This window comes from Branchiostoma belcheri, unplaced genomic scaffold (assembly GCF_001625305.1).
Source record: "Branchiostoma belcheri isolate BF01 breed outbred unplaced genomic scaffold, Haploidv18h27 scaffold36, whole genome shotgun sequence".
NCBI classification, from domain to species: Eukaryota; Metazoa; Chordata; class Leptocardii; order Amphioxiformes; family Branchiostomatidae; genus Branchiostoma; species Branchiostoma belcheri.
In genome coordinates, this window is record NW_017803976.1 from 1,580,886 (window position 1) to 1,593,895 (window position 13,010).

The 13,010-nt window shown below is 40.0% G+C and overlaps 1 protein-coding gene across 2 annotated transcripts in view; it reads left to right on the forward strand.

Moving 5' to 3' along the window:
• The window catches only part of LOC109476032 (neuronal acetylcholine receptor subunit alpha-4-like), a 42,224-nt gene that overhangs the window by 18,213 nt on the left and 11,001 nt on the right, over window positions 1-13,010 (forward strand). For both annotated transcript variants that reach the window (XM_019776849.1, XM_019776850.1), the window contains exons 2-4: window positions 7,269-7,408; window positions 11,112-11,156; window positions 11,601-11,710. In XM_019776849.1, coding sequence (XP_019632408.1) covers window positions 7,269-7,408; window positions 11,112-11,156; window positions 11,601-11,710 — 295 coding nt within the window. The remainder of the gene's footprint in view (window positions 1-7,268; window positions 7,409-11,111; window positions 11,157-11,600; window positions 11,711-13,010) is intronic.

Sequence of the window (13,010 nt, forward strand, 5' to 3'; positions counted from 1 at the left end):
ACCGCACGCATGAAAAGTTTTGCATGCACTTAAAGTTCTACGGCGTGTCTGCGTGCTCTCAAATCCGTAGGACTCCGTACGGAGGTGGTACTCACCACGCACGGATGCCCTACGTTTGCCCACGTTTTTGCACGTAGACAGCACGCAGAAGCACGTACGGTACGGCGGGTTGTGACCAAGGCTTTATGCATCCGTTGGGGTACTCCCAATGGGTGTGGACGGCTAGTGGGACAGCCGCTTAAGCGACGGTCACAACCCGCCGTACTTGCTTTTTCTCCGTACGTTTTTTGTGGGAGGCTACGTCTGCTACGTTTTTTCTGAAAACGTGGGGAAGGAGTGGCGTCTACGCACGTCACTCGCACGTCACTCGCACGGTTGCACAAAGTGTAAGAGTATGGTCTGCACGCCAAGTCTGGCCGTGAGCGGTTGCGTGCATCGTACGTTGCGCAAGTGGTAAGTGAGTTGTACGTGCTTACAACGCACGATCTCCGTACGATTGCAACTTTACCATAAGGAGGCCGCACTCACACGTGCATCTTCCGCACGACACGTACGGGGCACGCGCGTCGCTCGTACTCGCACGCACGGGTGGTGAATCCGCAGACCGCACGTAGAAAAAGTTTTACATGCACTTAAAGTTCTACGGCGTGTCTGCGTGCTCCCAAGTAGACAGCACGCAGAAGCACGTACGGCGGGTTGTGACCGTCGCCTTAGCGCAATAAGTATTTATCGAACCCGTGCGTGCAGTCCGTTGATGTTTACTTCGTTTCCACCGTTTACCTATATTACATTACCTGAAGGATTACACGAGCCAGGACTTGGAAAGCATTAAGACGTCTTAAGTTGTAACCATTGGATGTGCCAAGAGGGCGAATTGTCGCATTAGAAGTAAAACTACTTGGAATCGCGCCGTCGCTTACGATAAGCCTGGGGGACGGGTGGAGTGGTTTTGAGAGCTGTAGAATTAGGTATATTGCATTCAGAGGTCGCCTCAAAATAGAGAACTTTATTGCACGACAATTACACAAGGTACAATGTATGGCAAACTACATAAAGAGAGTAACAATCAATAAAATAAATGTCGAATAAAACCTAACATATCTTAATTATTCAAACAGTAAGGGCTAGCACATGTCTTTGATAAGGTGTTACAATCGAGTGGGCTAATAACAAAGCATTCCTTTATATATCTACCAATTTTTGCGTTGTGGGAACCATTGCATGTAAAGATATATCCAAATCTGTCTACAACATCGAGACTCTTGAAATCTGTTGTACTTGATTCGAGAAACGTAAATAGCTTGTTACGTATAACATCATATTTGGTACATTCCATAACAAAGTGAATATAAGAATATACTAGGATAGAGTGACATCAAGGCAATGCATTACGTGCTGTACCGGTACCTGCACACATATTCTAACAATAAAAGTGCGGTTAGGTTGGGGACGACGGCTGGTGTATTAGAAGTATGGGGTACAGGGGCAAAGAATGTACCCCTGCCCAGAGTATTCCATGCCAACAGAGTATATTCTGGGCAGGGGTAGATCCTCGGCTGCTACACCGGGTTAGGCTGGTTACCAAACCTATTATAGCTCCCGAGTCTCGTCAACCTGACGGACGAACGACAGCTCCCGAGTCCTACATCATCTCCGCAAAGAGAGGATGTAGGACTCGGGAGCTGTAATAGGTTTGGTAACCAGGCTAACACAGGGCCAGATTTGTGCACAGTCTCACAAGAGGGCAGGAAGGTTACTGCAAACGTGAGGAAGTTTTCATCGAACGTGTTTTGATTGAAGCAGACACCTAAGAAGTATGAAAGAAATATGTAGCTCATGGTATACACACAGTGCACTAGCAGAAATAGGCTTTAGGCCACAGCAAGTAAATTTTATGTATGACATTCACAGCAGACTCCAAATTTAATGCGGCGAAAAAAGGCTGGCAAAAACAAGGTTCCTACACTTTTGAATTTTGACATCATAAAGCTTGTCAAACATGAAATTATGTGCAAAATTTACTGCCAACTATTACAATCTATTTGTCACTGAAAAACAAAAGTTGTCAATTATTGTACAAAATGGTTTCGATTCGGTGAATCATCATTTAGAAAGTAATGAAATGTATCGATCACTGCATCAAAGTAAAAGACAAAACATTAAATCAGAGCCTTGTCTTGTCTCCTCTCTTACTATCTATCTGCCATCTACGTTCCGGCATGGCAACAGACATCTTTGCCCATTTTCGGCATGTTGACCACTGTCAGAGGGTAACAATTTTTTTTCATCAAAATCAGGCAAAAATGCATCCACGCGCTGATGCCATCCATCAAATGTACTTGCTGTGGCCTTATGCAATAAATCCACAGTGACCTGCCCTCGCCCAGGCGCCCTTGTAACATGTAAATTCCCCGCCCTCCCCCAGTGCCCCTTGCTTAATATGCTGTAAACTTTTCACCTTTAAAGCCAGAGCCGCCGACCAGAAATCTATTCGCATCATCAACCAAATGTATGTCTGCTCACGTACCCAATAACCTGTCTGTTGTGTGTAAAATGGGTAAATTGAAGAAATCTGGTAGACTGGACAGTCGGGGGTGAGGTGGCGCGTTCAGTAGTAGGTCTAGCAGATTATTGCAAACTGTATTGTCAGCTTCAACAACACAGCTTTACAAAGTTTTTAATAGTAATAGTCTTTATTTGCAAAATCATGCCCGAAGGCTAATTGCTTTTACAGTCAAAGATACTATATGGTACATTACAATGATAGGAAACAGACAACTACTGTCTGGAAAAACAGACAACTACTGTCTGGAAAAACTTCTACTTCTATTATGAGGTTTGACTTCTTCTGGAGTGGCAGTGGATAAAATTGATAAAACATTGTCGAGTCAGATCCAAACGAAACAGTTGAGGTAGATTCCGTTTTCGGTGATTGGTACGTATTTACCATATGAACTACAGTACAAAGCCGTTGCACTCTGCAATTGCATTGCCTGCATTCAACCCACGATTGGTGCAGAAATGGGAGTAATCAAACCCTCGTACTCTACAAATTGCCCAATTTTCTCACCCTCAAGCCGTATACACGTCAATGTACGAGCACTGTGGGCTGATGATGATTAGAAGAACCCGGAGCGTATCTAGGGACTGCAGAAGAAGAGATAGCTGTAAGCCTCAGGCGTAAAACTAATTATTAGGATACAATCTCTGGCCTAAAAAGGAAAGGGGATTCATGGGCAATAAGGCAAGTCAATGAGCCAGTTGCCACAAACTCATCTATTTTTTTGTAGGTCTGGAGGACACAAAAATGAATTCGAACCGAAAATTACTACAAAGTTGACTTCAATTATTCAATTATAATTACAAAAATTACTACAAAGGCAACATACGTGAACCTGTAGAAGCTTCTACGCGATAAATGACGGATAGTCAATTTGGTGAATTAAAAAAAATTCAAATAAGAAATATCTAGATTGCATTGAGCAACAGCATTTTTTATTGGAAGATGGGCATTTAACCGATTTGGCAGTCTTTCGGTGAAGAGGAATAATTTTTGAGCCAAATTGTTTCACCTGATTTTTTTTATTGAAATCATTCTACCATTTGCTCTGCTCATGCCTTGCCTCTAGTGAACTTAAAATGGCTGTTTGTGAAATGAGATATGTTCTCATCTGAATGTCATTACACTCAACATTGCCAAAAGCTAGATGAGACTACACTCGTGGGCACTTGATTTGATTTGATTTGATTGTTTGCATATTAACAAGACGGACAATAATAATATAAAAACAATGATAAAACAGGTGCAGGAGGAGGGAGAAGCATGGCGTGCTTATACTAGGCCCTCCTCCTCTAAACTATACAAAATTAAATATAATTAATAAATGGAAATAATACAATAGAAAATGGAAATAATACAATAAGGATAATGAAATAATGTATGTATAAGTTAATGACAATGAAAATAAGGTAATAGATAATAATTGGTATGAGTTATAATAGGAGAAAACACTAAATAAAACTACTACAGGGGGCTAGGTTCGTTAATCAGATGGTTTTTCAAAGCTTGTTTAAGTGAGAGAAGAGACAAGGTAGGATTCTTTAGGGCTGGAGTTAGTTCATTCCATAAGGTGACACCTTTGTATCTAACCGACATTTGGGCAAGAGAAGTTTTTACTAGGGGGATATGAAAATCGGAACGTTTGCGAGTTTGATAGTTGTGAATCTGAGAACGAAAATTAAAAAAGTCATCAAATGTGTCCGGGAGTTTATGGTTTATATATTGGGCTACGAAAAGTACAAATTACACTGTGGGATCTATTCGGGTGTAACATTCGTGGGGGCTGATCCTTGCATTGCTTTTCGCTCTTTTCATCCACGCATGACATCCGTAGCGAATTCATTTCAGAATACAGTGCATATCATATTCTCAGGGGAGATAACCAATACAGTGTTCAAACAGGAAATTACATTAAAGAATGTTTTAATCTTAGAGACTACATGTTAGAGAATAGTTAAACCTTTATTGTTACATCATACATATACTCTGTACGTAAGATGACGTTATCCACACGGCCACATATGTATTTAGCTTTGTTAGATCTTTAGTTGTAGAAGACCATACAAAAGTCCCTGTACTTTTTTGTTGTGTCAATAAAGAATCTATATCAAATAAAAGGTAGCCATAGCATTTTACTACAATGGAACATATCTAGGAAATCATCGAAGGGGTGGTTAATATTGTTTTACAATTATCTGGTTATTATCATGTACTCTTCTACAATTCCTAGTATCAACTAGAGGACAATAAAGACTGCCTGGTTGCTTTTTGGCAGCACACGGAACGTTCCATCTCGTATCATCAGTTTTAAATGGCCATACATATGCCCGTCAGAAATACTGACACTGTATATCACAATATTTGTGGCAAATGTTGTTAACCCAGGGTTGGCTGCGCGGTTTTATATTGGATTAATACCCGGTCTAAATCATAACTAACTCTGTTATATCACATCAAAACTCATCTGTTCGTCACGGCCGACCCTCCACGACCTCATTCCACACGCCATAAACGTACAGAGACGTGTTCGCGAATACCGGGCTGTTTTTCCCTGACCCACGGACCCTGCCTCCCATCAAACTTGCACTTGGTTCGGATTTGATGAGACTTTCCAGATCATCAAGCCGGCTGATGGGGGATTATAATGCCGTGATTCGGCTGTGATTATCCGCCTGGCCTTTAGAAAGCACGAGAGATAGGTCGTCAAACGACTTCCAGCTCTTCCGTGAGACCTTGGATAGGATTACCCCCACAGTCGTGATTCCCCAATCAATGTGGTTATTGCCATCCACCTTTCACCCAGTGTGCCGTATAGAAGGGTTTTAATGCCGTTTTACGTTGTAGGTTTGATGGTACATTAGGCCATGTTGATTTGATTATATGGATGACATCCGCGCGCGCATGAATTTTCGGCCGTTTCCAAAAAAAAGTTTTCAACCATACTGTAAATCGTACAAAACAGTTGCAAAATGAGCAAAAATATACCATAAGTTACAAAAAAAATTAATAAAAACTATACCAATGTCGTAGTATGCCAAAATCAAACGAAAAAAGACGAAATTGTAAAGAAATGAACTTGAAGACTAGATTATTCGCCAAACCATATTCTGTGCCATTTGCTCAACCCTCATGACCACGTAGATTTCATAATAGAAAAGAACTTTTTTTTTGCAAAACTTTTTTTTTATTCGCACGCGCGCATCAGTTTTGGGGCTCCCGGAGGATGTCATCCATATAATCAAATCAACATGGCCTTATGGTAGAGGGGATCTAGCTATTGACTATTGCCAGGGTGGTATAAATGGTACACGATTCAACAGAAGTTAGCTCTCCTCTAAAACAAACGCCACTTACCATACTTTTGCAACGTGTATAATTATATCGGCTGCAATTGTACTAGTAGATGGCTGCTTTATCCAACGTTAACTTCATGATATGTCACAGACGATAGGTTAAACAATTGCCACGTGTATGTCTGGTATAACCACTGTATTTCACTCATGGTAAAGATTTTATAGGTGGTTATGTGAATTGATCTTTTTTTAGTTTACGACTGCTATTTACTATGTAATCACGTAGTTTAAAACAGTCTAACCCCGTAAAATGGAATATTGGTAATAAAACTCGACAAATATGCTGAATCATTGGTATGGCCGCCTACAATATTACCGGCAGTAAATAATAATAACTTTATGGATGTATAAAATCTATAAAGCATTGGCTAAGGTCATGTGCAGTTTATAAAAGATTTTCTTATATCTATGACTAGGCACTACATCATTAGATTATTTTTGTTTTCAATAGAAGTGTGTTTTTATTGTATACATGATGCTGATCACACGTCAATAACAGTCAGTATTTGGAGCGCAGAACCAAATCAGTTAATTGACTGCACGGAAATGACTTCTGACCTCCGACCCGAGGTCGCATTCGGTTTCCGTTCTAGTAGCGTGCTGTTAGTGCAGCCACTCTAGCAAATCCTCGAAAAAATCCTCAAAAATTCTCGTTCAAATCCGACAATTTTTCGGAAGATATGACTCCCAAACGTTCGAAGAAGTGTCCAGGATGCCATTTGGACGTCGCCCTGCACAAATCGGGCGTTGCTGGCAAGGATTGCACGGGGATTCTGGATATACATGATGCTGAGCACACGCCAATAACACAAGTTCTGTTAATGTGATCACCCTACTAGCGTAGTAGCTATAGCTAGTAGTATAAGCCAAGAAAGGAACAAGAAACAGTTATTGCCTTCGAATTCAAATATCAGAGTTATCAACCAAGAATTGAGGTGTTCAAAAACTCGTATTTTCCAAAAACTATCGCAGAGTGGAACTCGTTGCCATCACTAGAAAGCTTTAAACAACTCCTGCAATCAAATGGGAAAAGACTGAATGTAACAAGCCATTCGGTGTAATGTAGCTAGCTGCCGCCGCATCGTGTGCCTGTGAAGCTGGTGTGTTACACCAAAGGGCGGTTATACCAGGTATACCGATACAGATATAGATAGTTAATCTCCAAGCAGATCCTAGTTTCTAAAAAATAGAGTATCAAATTGGCCAGGCAGTATCCAATTGGCCAGAGAGGGTCCATGCTCGACCCAGCGACAAAAAAGGCCACATATCAAAAGCTAACGATCATTCCCCCACAACCTCTGCTTGGAGAGTAATAGATAGTAGTAGTCAAAAATTCTGTCTTTTCCTCCCTACAGGCGCCCTTGGACTTGAGGCCAGAGAACAGCTGTACCGAGACCTGTTCCTCAAGTACAACAAGGTGCCGCGTCCGGTCAAGAACGTTACGGACAAGGTCACCATCAAGTTCGGCATCGCCATATCACAGCTCATAGATGTGGTAAGGCAAATATGTAACCATATTTTATCTATTCACATATATTTATTGAGTATTAGGCCATGTTGATTTGATTATATGGATGACATCCTCTGGGAACCCCAAAACTGATGCGCGCGTGCGAATAAAAAAAAGTTTTGCAAAAAAAAAGTTGCTTTCACTATGAAATCTACGTGGTCATGAAGGTTGAACAAATGGCACAGAGTATGTTATGGCGAATAATCTACTCTTCGAATTCATTTCTTTGCATTTTTGTCTTTTTCCTTTGATTTTGGCATTCTACGACATTGGTATCGTTTCTAAATGTTTTCCTTGCAACTTATGGTATATTTTTGCTCATTTAGCAACTGTTTTGCACGATTTACAGTATGGTTGAAAACTTTTTTTTTGGAAATGGCCGAAAATTCATGCGCGCGCGGATGTCATCCATATAATCAAATCAACATGGCCTTAGGCAAGAAACACAGTTGCTTATGTGACGCCTTGTACTCAAAAACATAAAACGAGAGTAAAACACAATGGCAAAATACATACATAAGTACAAAATGGGTAAAAGAAAAATGAGTATAAACAAGACAAGTTGGTGATCTGTCAATTACGAGAGCCTACCTGTATAGTAAATAAAGGTTTGAAAGACATTACAGTTTTGTGAATGTGAAAGTGATGTGGACCCTCGTAGCAGTAAGGAACATAAAGAACTGTGGCTGAGATGCTGTAGCTCTACTATGTTGGAAAGAGATGATAACAGAGTACTTCCAAATGTATATAACACACCCTGTTTTACCATGAAGAGTGTACAGCAATTCGACGAGAAATTTTGTCATTTCGCTTGGGTTTCTGTTTCTGTGTCTTGTCTACCATACCTTGTCACATTCCCTTACAAGTGTAGAATTTGAGTAAGGAAAACGAAAGAGTGCTAGGACTAAAATGACCACATGCCACGTCGAAAGTATGACCTTTTACGATATTCAAGATCATCCTAGAGAAATTGCGTATCTAATTAATTATTGATTGCCCTACTGCCTTATACACCATCTTGTATATCCCGAAGTACATGTAGATGACACAGCCAACTAGAGCAGCAATAGTAAGCAAATGCTTAGAATTTTCAAAAATGTACACTGGTACCAAAAGATACCAAATAGTGTACTATACGAAAACCTACCCACAGTGAGCGAAACAATAAGGAAACGAAGGTTGAAGTTCATAGGACACTGCTACAGATTTGAGGATGAAATCATAAACCAGTTAATACTGTGGGAGCCCTCACATGGAAAAAGAAGTCGTGGTCGTCCAGCAAGAAACTACATAAATCAATTAATGGACGACACCCAGCTCGACAGGAAAAACCTGATGGTAGTAATGAAGGATAGGAAGAGATGGAGAGCTATCATTGGCACCGAGGGAAGCATTGTGATGTCTATCGTATTCAGAACCGTGCATATCTAGTTTCATATGCCTAAGTAGGTTAGGGTTAGGAGCAGGCATGATTCTGGATAGTCTCTGCGTAGCCAAGGACTTATATTTTTACACTGTCACGGTTCTGGATAAGCGTGGACAATCCAGAACCGTGCCTGAGCATGGTTCTGGATGAAGCACGGTTTTGGATCATACAACAAAGGCCAAAGACATGCTGGAAGCACGGGATCCGGGCGATTTTATACGCTTTCAAAACGTTTCGTATATGTAGCAGCTCAATTCATTACTCATACCGGGCTTCAGTAAGGCCATGTTGATTTGATTATATGGATGACATCCTCCGGGAGCCCCAAAACTGATGCGCGCGTGCGAATAAAAAAAGTTTTGCAAAAAAAAAAAGTTCTTTTCATTATGAAATCTACGTGGTCATGAGGGTTGAGCAAATGGCACAGAATATGGTTTGGCGAATAATCTAGTCTTCAAGTTCATTTCTTTACAATTTCGTCTTTTTTCGTTTGATTTTGGCATTCTACGACATTGGTATAGTTTTTATTAATTTTTTTTGTAACTTATGGTATATTTTAACTGTTTTGTACGATTTACAGTATGGTTGAAAACTTTTTTTTTTGGAAACAGCCGAAAATTCATGCGCGCGTGGATGTCATCCATATAATCAAATCAACATGGCCTAACATTCATGAATCAAGTGCCACGCGATGATAAAGCACGTCAGTGGCTGCACCATTTGTATGATTAGTTACAGGGTCCGAGCAGCTGTGTCTCCGCCTCAAATACAGTTCCAAACGTAGTAAATAATTTCATCAGGTTGTAAGATATTTAGGGTATAGAATTTTCTTCTTACACAACCAGTAAACTTTCTCACCTGCTTACGTTTCGATGTCTATCAGACACCTTCCTCAGAGCTTCTGACTGGAGTACTGCACCTACATATGATAAATAGCGGCGAGTTGCAGAACTCCAGTCAGAAGCTCTGAGGAAGGTGTCTGATAGACATCGAAACGTAAGCAGGTGAGAACCTTACTGGTTGTGTAAGAAGGAAATTCTATACCCTAAGGCCATGTTGATTTGATTATATGGATGACATCCGCGCGCGCATGAATTTTCGGCCGTTTCCAAAAAAAAAAGATTTCAATCATACTGTAAATCATACAATCAACAGTTGCAAAATGAGCAAATATATACCGTAAGGTACCAAAAAAATATTTGAAAATGATACCATTGTCGTAGAATGCCAAAATTAAATGAAAAAGACGAAAATGTGAAGAAATGGATTTGGAGTGTAGATTATTCGCCATACCATACATTTGTTCAACCTTCATGACCACGTAGATTTTATGATGAAAGCAACTTTTTTTTTTTGCAAAACTTTTTTTTTATTCGCACGCTCGCATCAGTTTTGGGGTCCCCAGAGGATGTCATCCATATAATCAAATCAACATGGCCTAAGTTCCAAACGCCGCTGGGAAACACGGAAATAGACAGGAAATAGGCCGTTATGAGATGCCGTTGATAAAGCACAGGGATTATCAAGGTAGACACGTTACAGCTTTGAAGCAAAACCGAAAGAGTTGCTTATCAGTACCGATGTATACAAATCATGAAACAGATTGTCGTTGATGTATATAAGACCCTAGGCATTATGAGGTTAACAATACATTGTCAATTCGAATTGGAACCGAATGTAATAAATTAGAATGCTGATAAACCATGTAAAGCCGTTATTCATGTATAACCATTGCATAAACAGGGCCATGGAGTTGCTTGATCGGATCCATACGGACTCTTGCCATTGCTTGGCTCGAGTTCTGCCTGCCTCCAAACCTTATTCCCCCATTTTTTATATGTTTGGGACTGTTTCAACTCGATAACCTCGACTCTTATATCTCATCTAATATTGGCATTCAAGGTACAAAATCATTGGAATTCAATCATTGTATCCTCTTGCAAACAAGTCATTTGGGTACCATATCACAATTTAAATGCTTTAGGTTCAAGGATAAGTCTTGAGTACATTATTGTAGTCGGTGAATGGAAAATACACTATCATCAATCTGGTGACCAGGTTTTCACCCTATAGGGTGATGTGTTGAAATTTACTTTCAGGGTCATGAAGTAATCTTTGATACAAATGTCACCATGACAGCACCAAGGGAACTATAGTCTTATTGTATCTGTCACGAGGCAATACTTTGGTATCATGACTACTTCTCTACCTCAGTAATAGCTAACCATAAATAATTTTGTTGTATTTTGTCTTTCCTTTCAGGATGAAAAGAACCAAGTTTTGACTACCAGCGTCTGGCTTAGACAGGTACGAAATAGGGGTTAATAACCCGCCCCGAGGTGTATATAGATAGTGTCCTAAGACCTAGTCATTTCCTATAACGATTGAACCGCCGAGTGAGCGCTAGCCCACACCCTGTTCTCTAGCCCGATTCATGTTCCACCATGTTCGGTCTGACGTTAATCGAACAGAACAGTCGACGCTGATTGGCTCCGGGGTTTATGAGATTTAATCACCGCTGCGTAGATTATGAAGTCATAACCAATAGGAAATGGGGACCCTAATTGGTCAACGTCATCTGCCTATATGATAATTACAGATAGTGGTTTGAAAAATTTTGATACTTTTATCAATTTTTGATACTTTAATCAAATATTACTGCGCTCCGGAGCTACATTGGTGACCAACAGATAAATCATTTCATGCTATATTGCTTTCGTAGAGCCAATTGTCTTTGTTCCACTGTACTAGGAATGGTTTGATTACAAGTTAAACTGGAATCCAGAGGATTATGGGAATTTGACGTACATCCGGGTACCTTCAACGGAGATATGGGTCCCGGATGTTGTCCTCTACAACAAGTGAGTACCGCCATATATAGTTTGTGTTTCACATCATCGCTTTGCATGGCTTGTCTGCGTCTCTGTGGAAATAACCCCTCGAATGTGACAAAGCTGCAGTAATATCATTTGACACTTTCATGCATGCTATAGACCTAGAATCGCCCCCCTCCTGCCATGTTACGGTGAAGTCTTCAACTTTGAATGTTAATAACATTTTTGTGTGTGTGGAATGTTGATATCTTACTCAGCTACTTTATAAAAGAAATTCAATACAAATGCTTTAATACTCTCTATATACAAAAAAATGTCTGCAAAGAAAGATATTCCTATGATAAGATACTCATAGTTACACACTTATAGCACTGTCGAATCTCTAATTGGATGAAGGTTGACTGGATATTTTTTAGAAATGGGTAATTATAGAGGTTTATGATTTCAACTCCCCCCTAATGTTTCTATGATAATAATTTCTGATTCATAATCAAGCGTTGGTAGCATCTGGCCGAGGTATTCAGAGCTTTTGTGGCACTATAAGAGTTGTCGTATGCGCTAATTTATTTGGTTCAGTATCTTACTGCCTGGCAGAAATCTTTATGACTCCATGGCTCCAAAACAGAGCGGAATATTAGATTCCTGGCCTCTGCCATTTGCGACTAAATTAATCTGCGTGTTAATAACATCAATATGTGGCAGTAGTAAGTCAAAGTGAAGACAGACATGTATTGGGTTGTGGCTGATCTGTTCTACACTAATGCGCCTCCTTTGGGTGGTAAATTCAACCTTTACTGTTACCAGAGGGGGAATTAAACCCGGTAGTCGGTCATTATCTGACGATCACAGGTCCCTTTGCGATTAAACTTGTTTTCTATATAAAATAATTACAGATATATAATGGCTGATGTGGTAACATTAACGTTACAGACACTAGCAATTCATGATGTAAATATGAACTGAGATGCTACTATCCATGTATAGACAGCTAAATAGTTGTAAAATAGAAAAACATAATTACCCAATGTATCAAAATGTTTTAAAATTAATATTTGCCCCCCCCCCCTGAAGAATAAAGTAAATCAATAGTTTGTATACGTGCATTTCTAGGAGTTATTCTCCAGTCAAAATGACATTTTTAACCCTCTAAATGATGTTTTCATTCAAGACTATCAATTCCATATAACAAGCTCTTCAACCCCATGATGCCAGGCCGTTTCGTGTGTCTATCAAGGGTAGGTAGATGAGTTGGATTCATCGACAGAGTTAATGAAGAGGTGACCGTAATTATACTGCACATCACCCTAGAATTAACCAAAAGGACCCA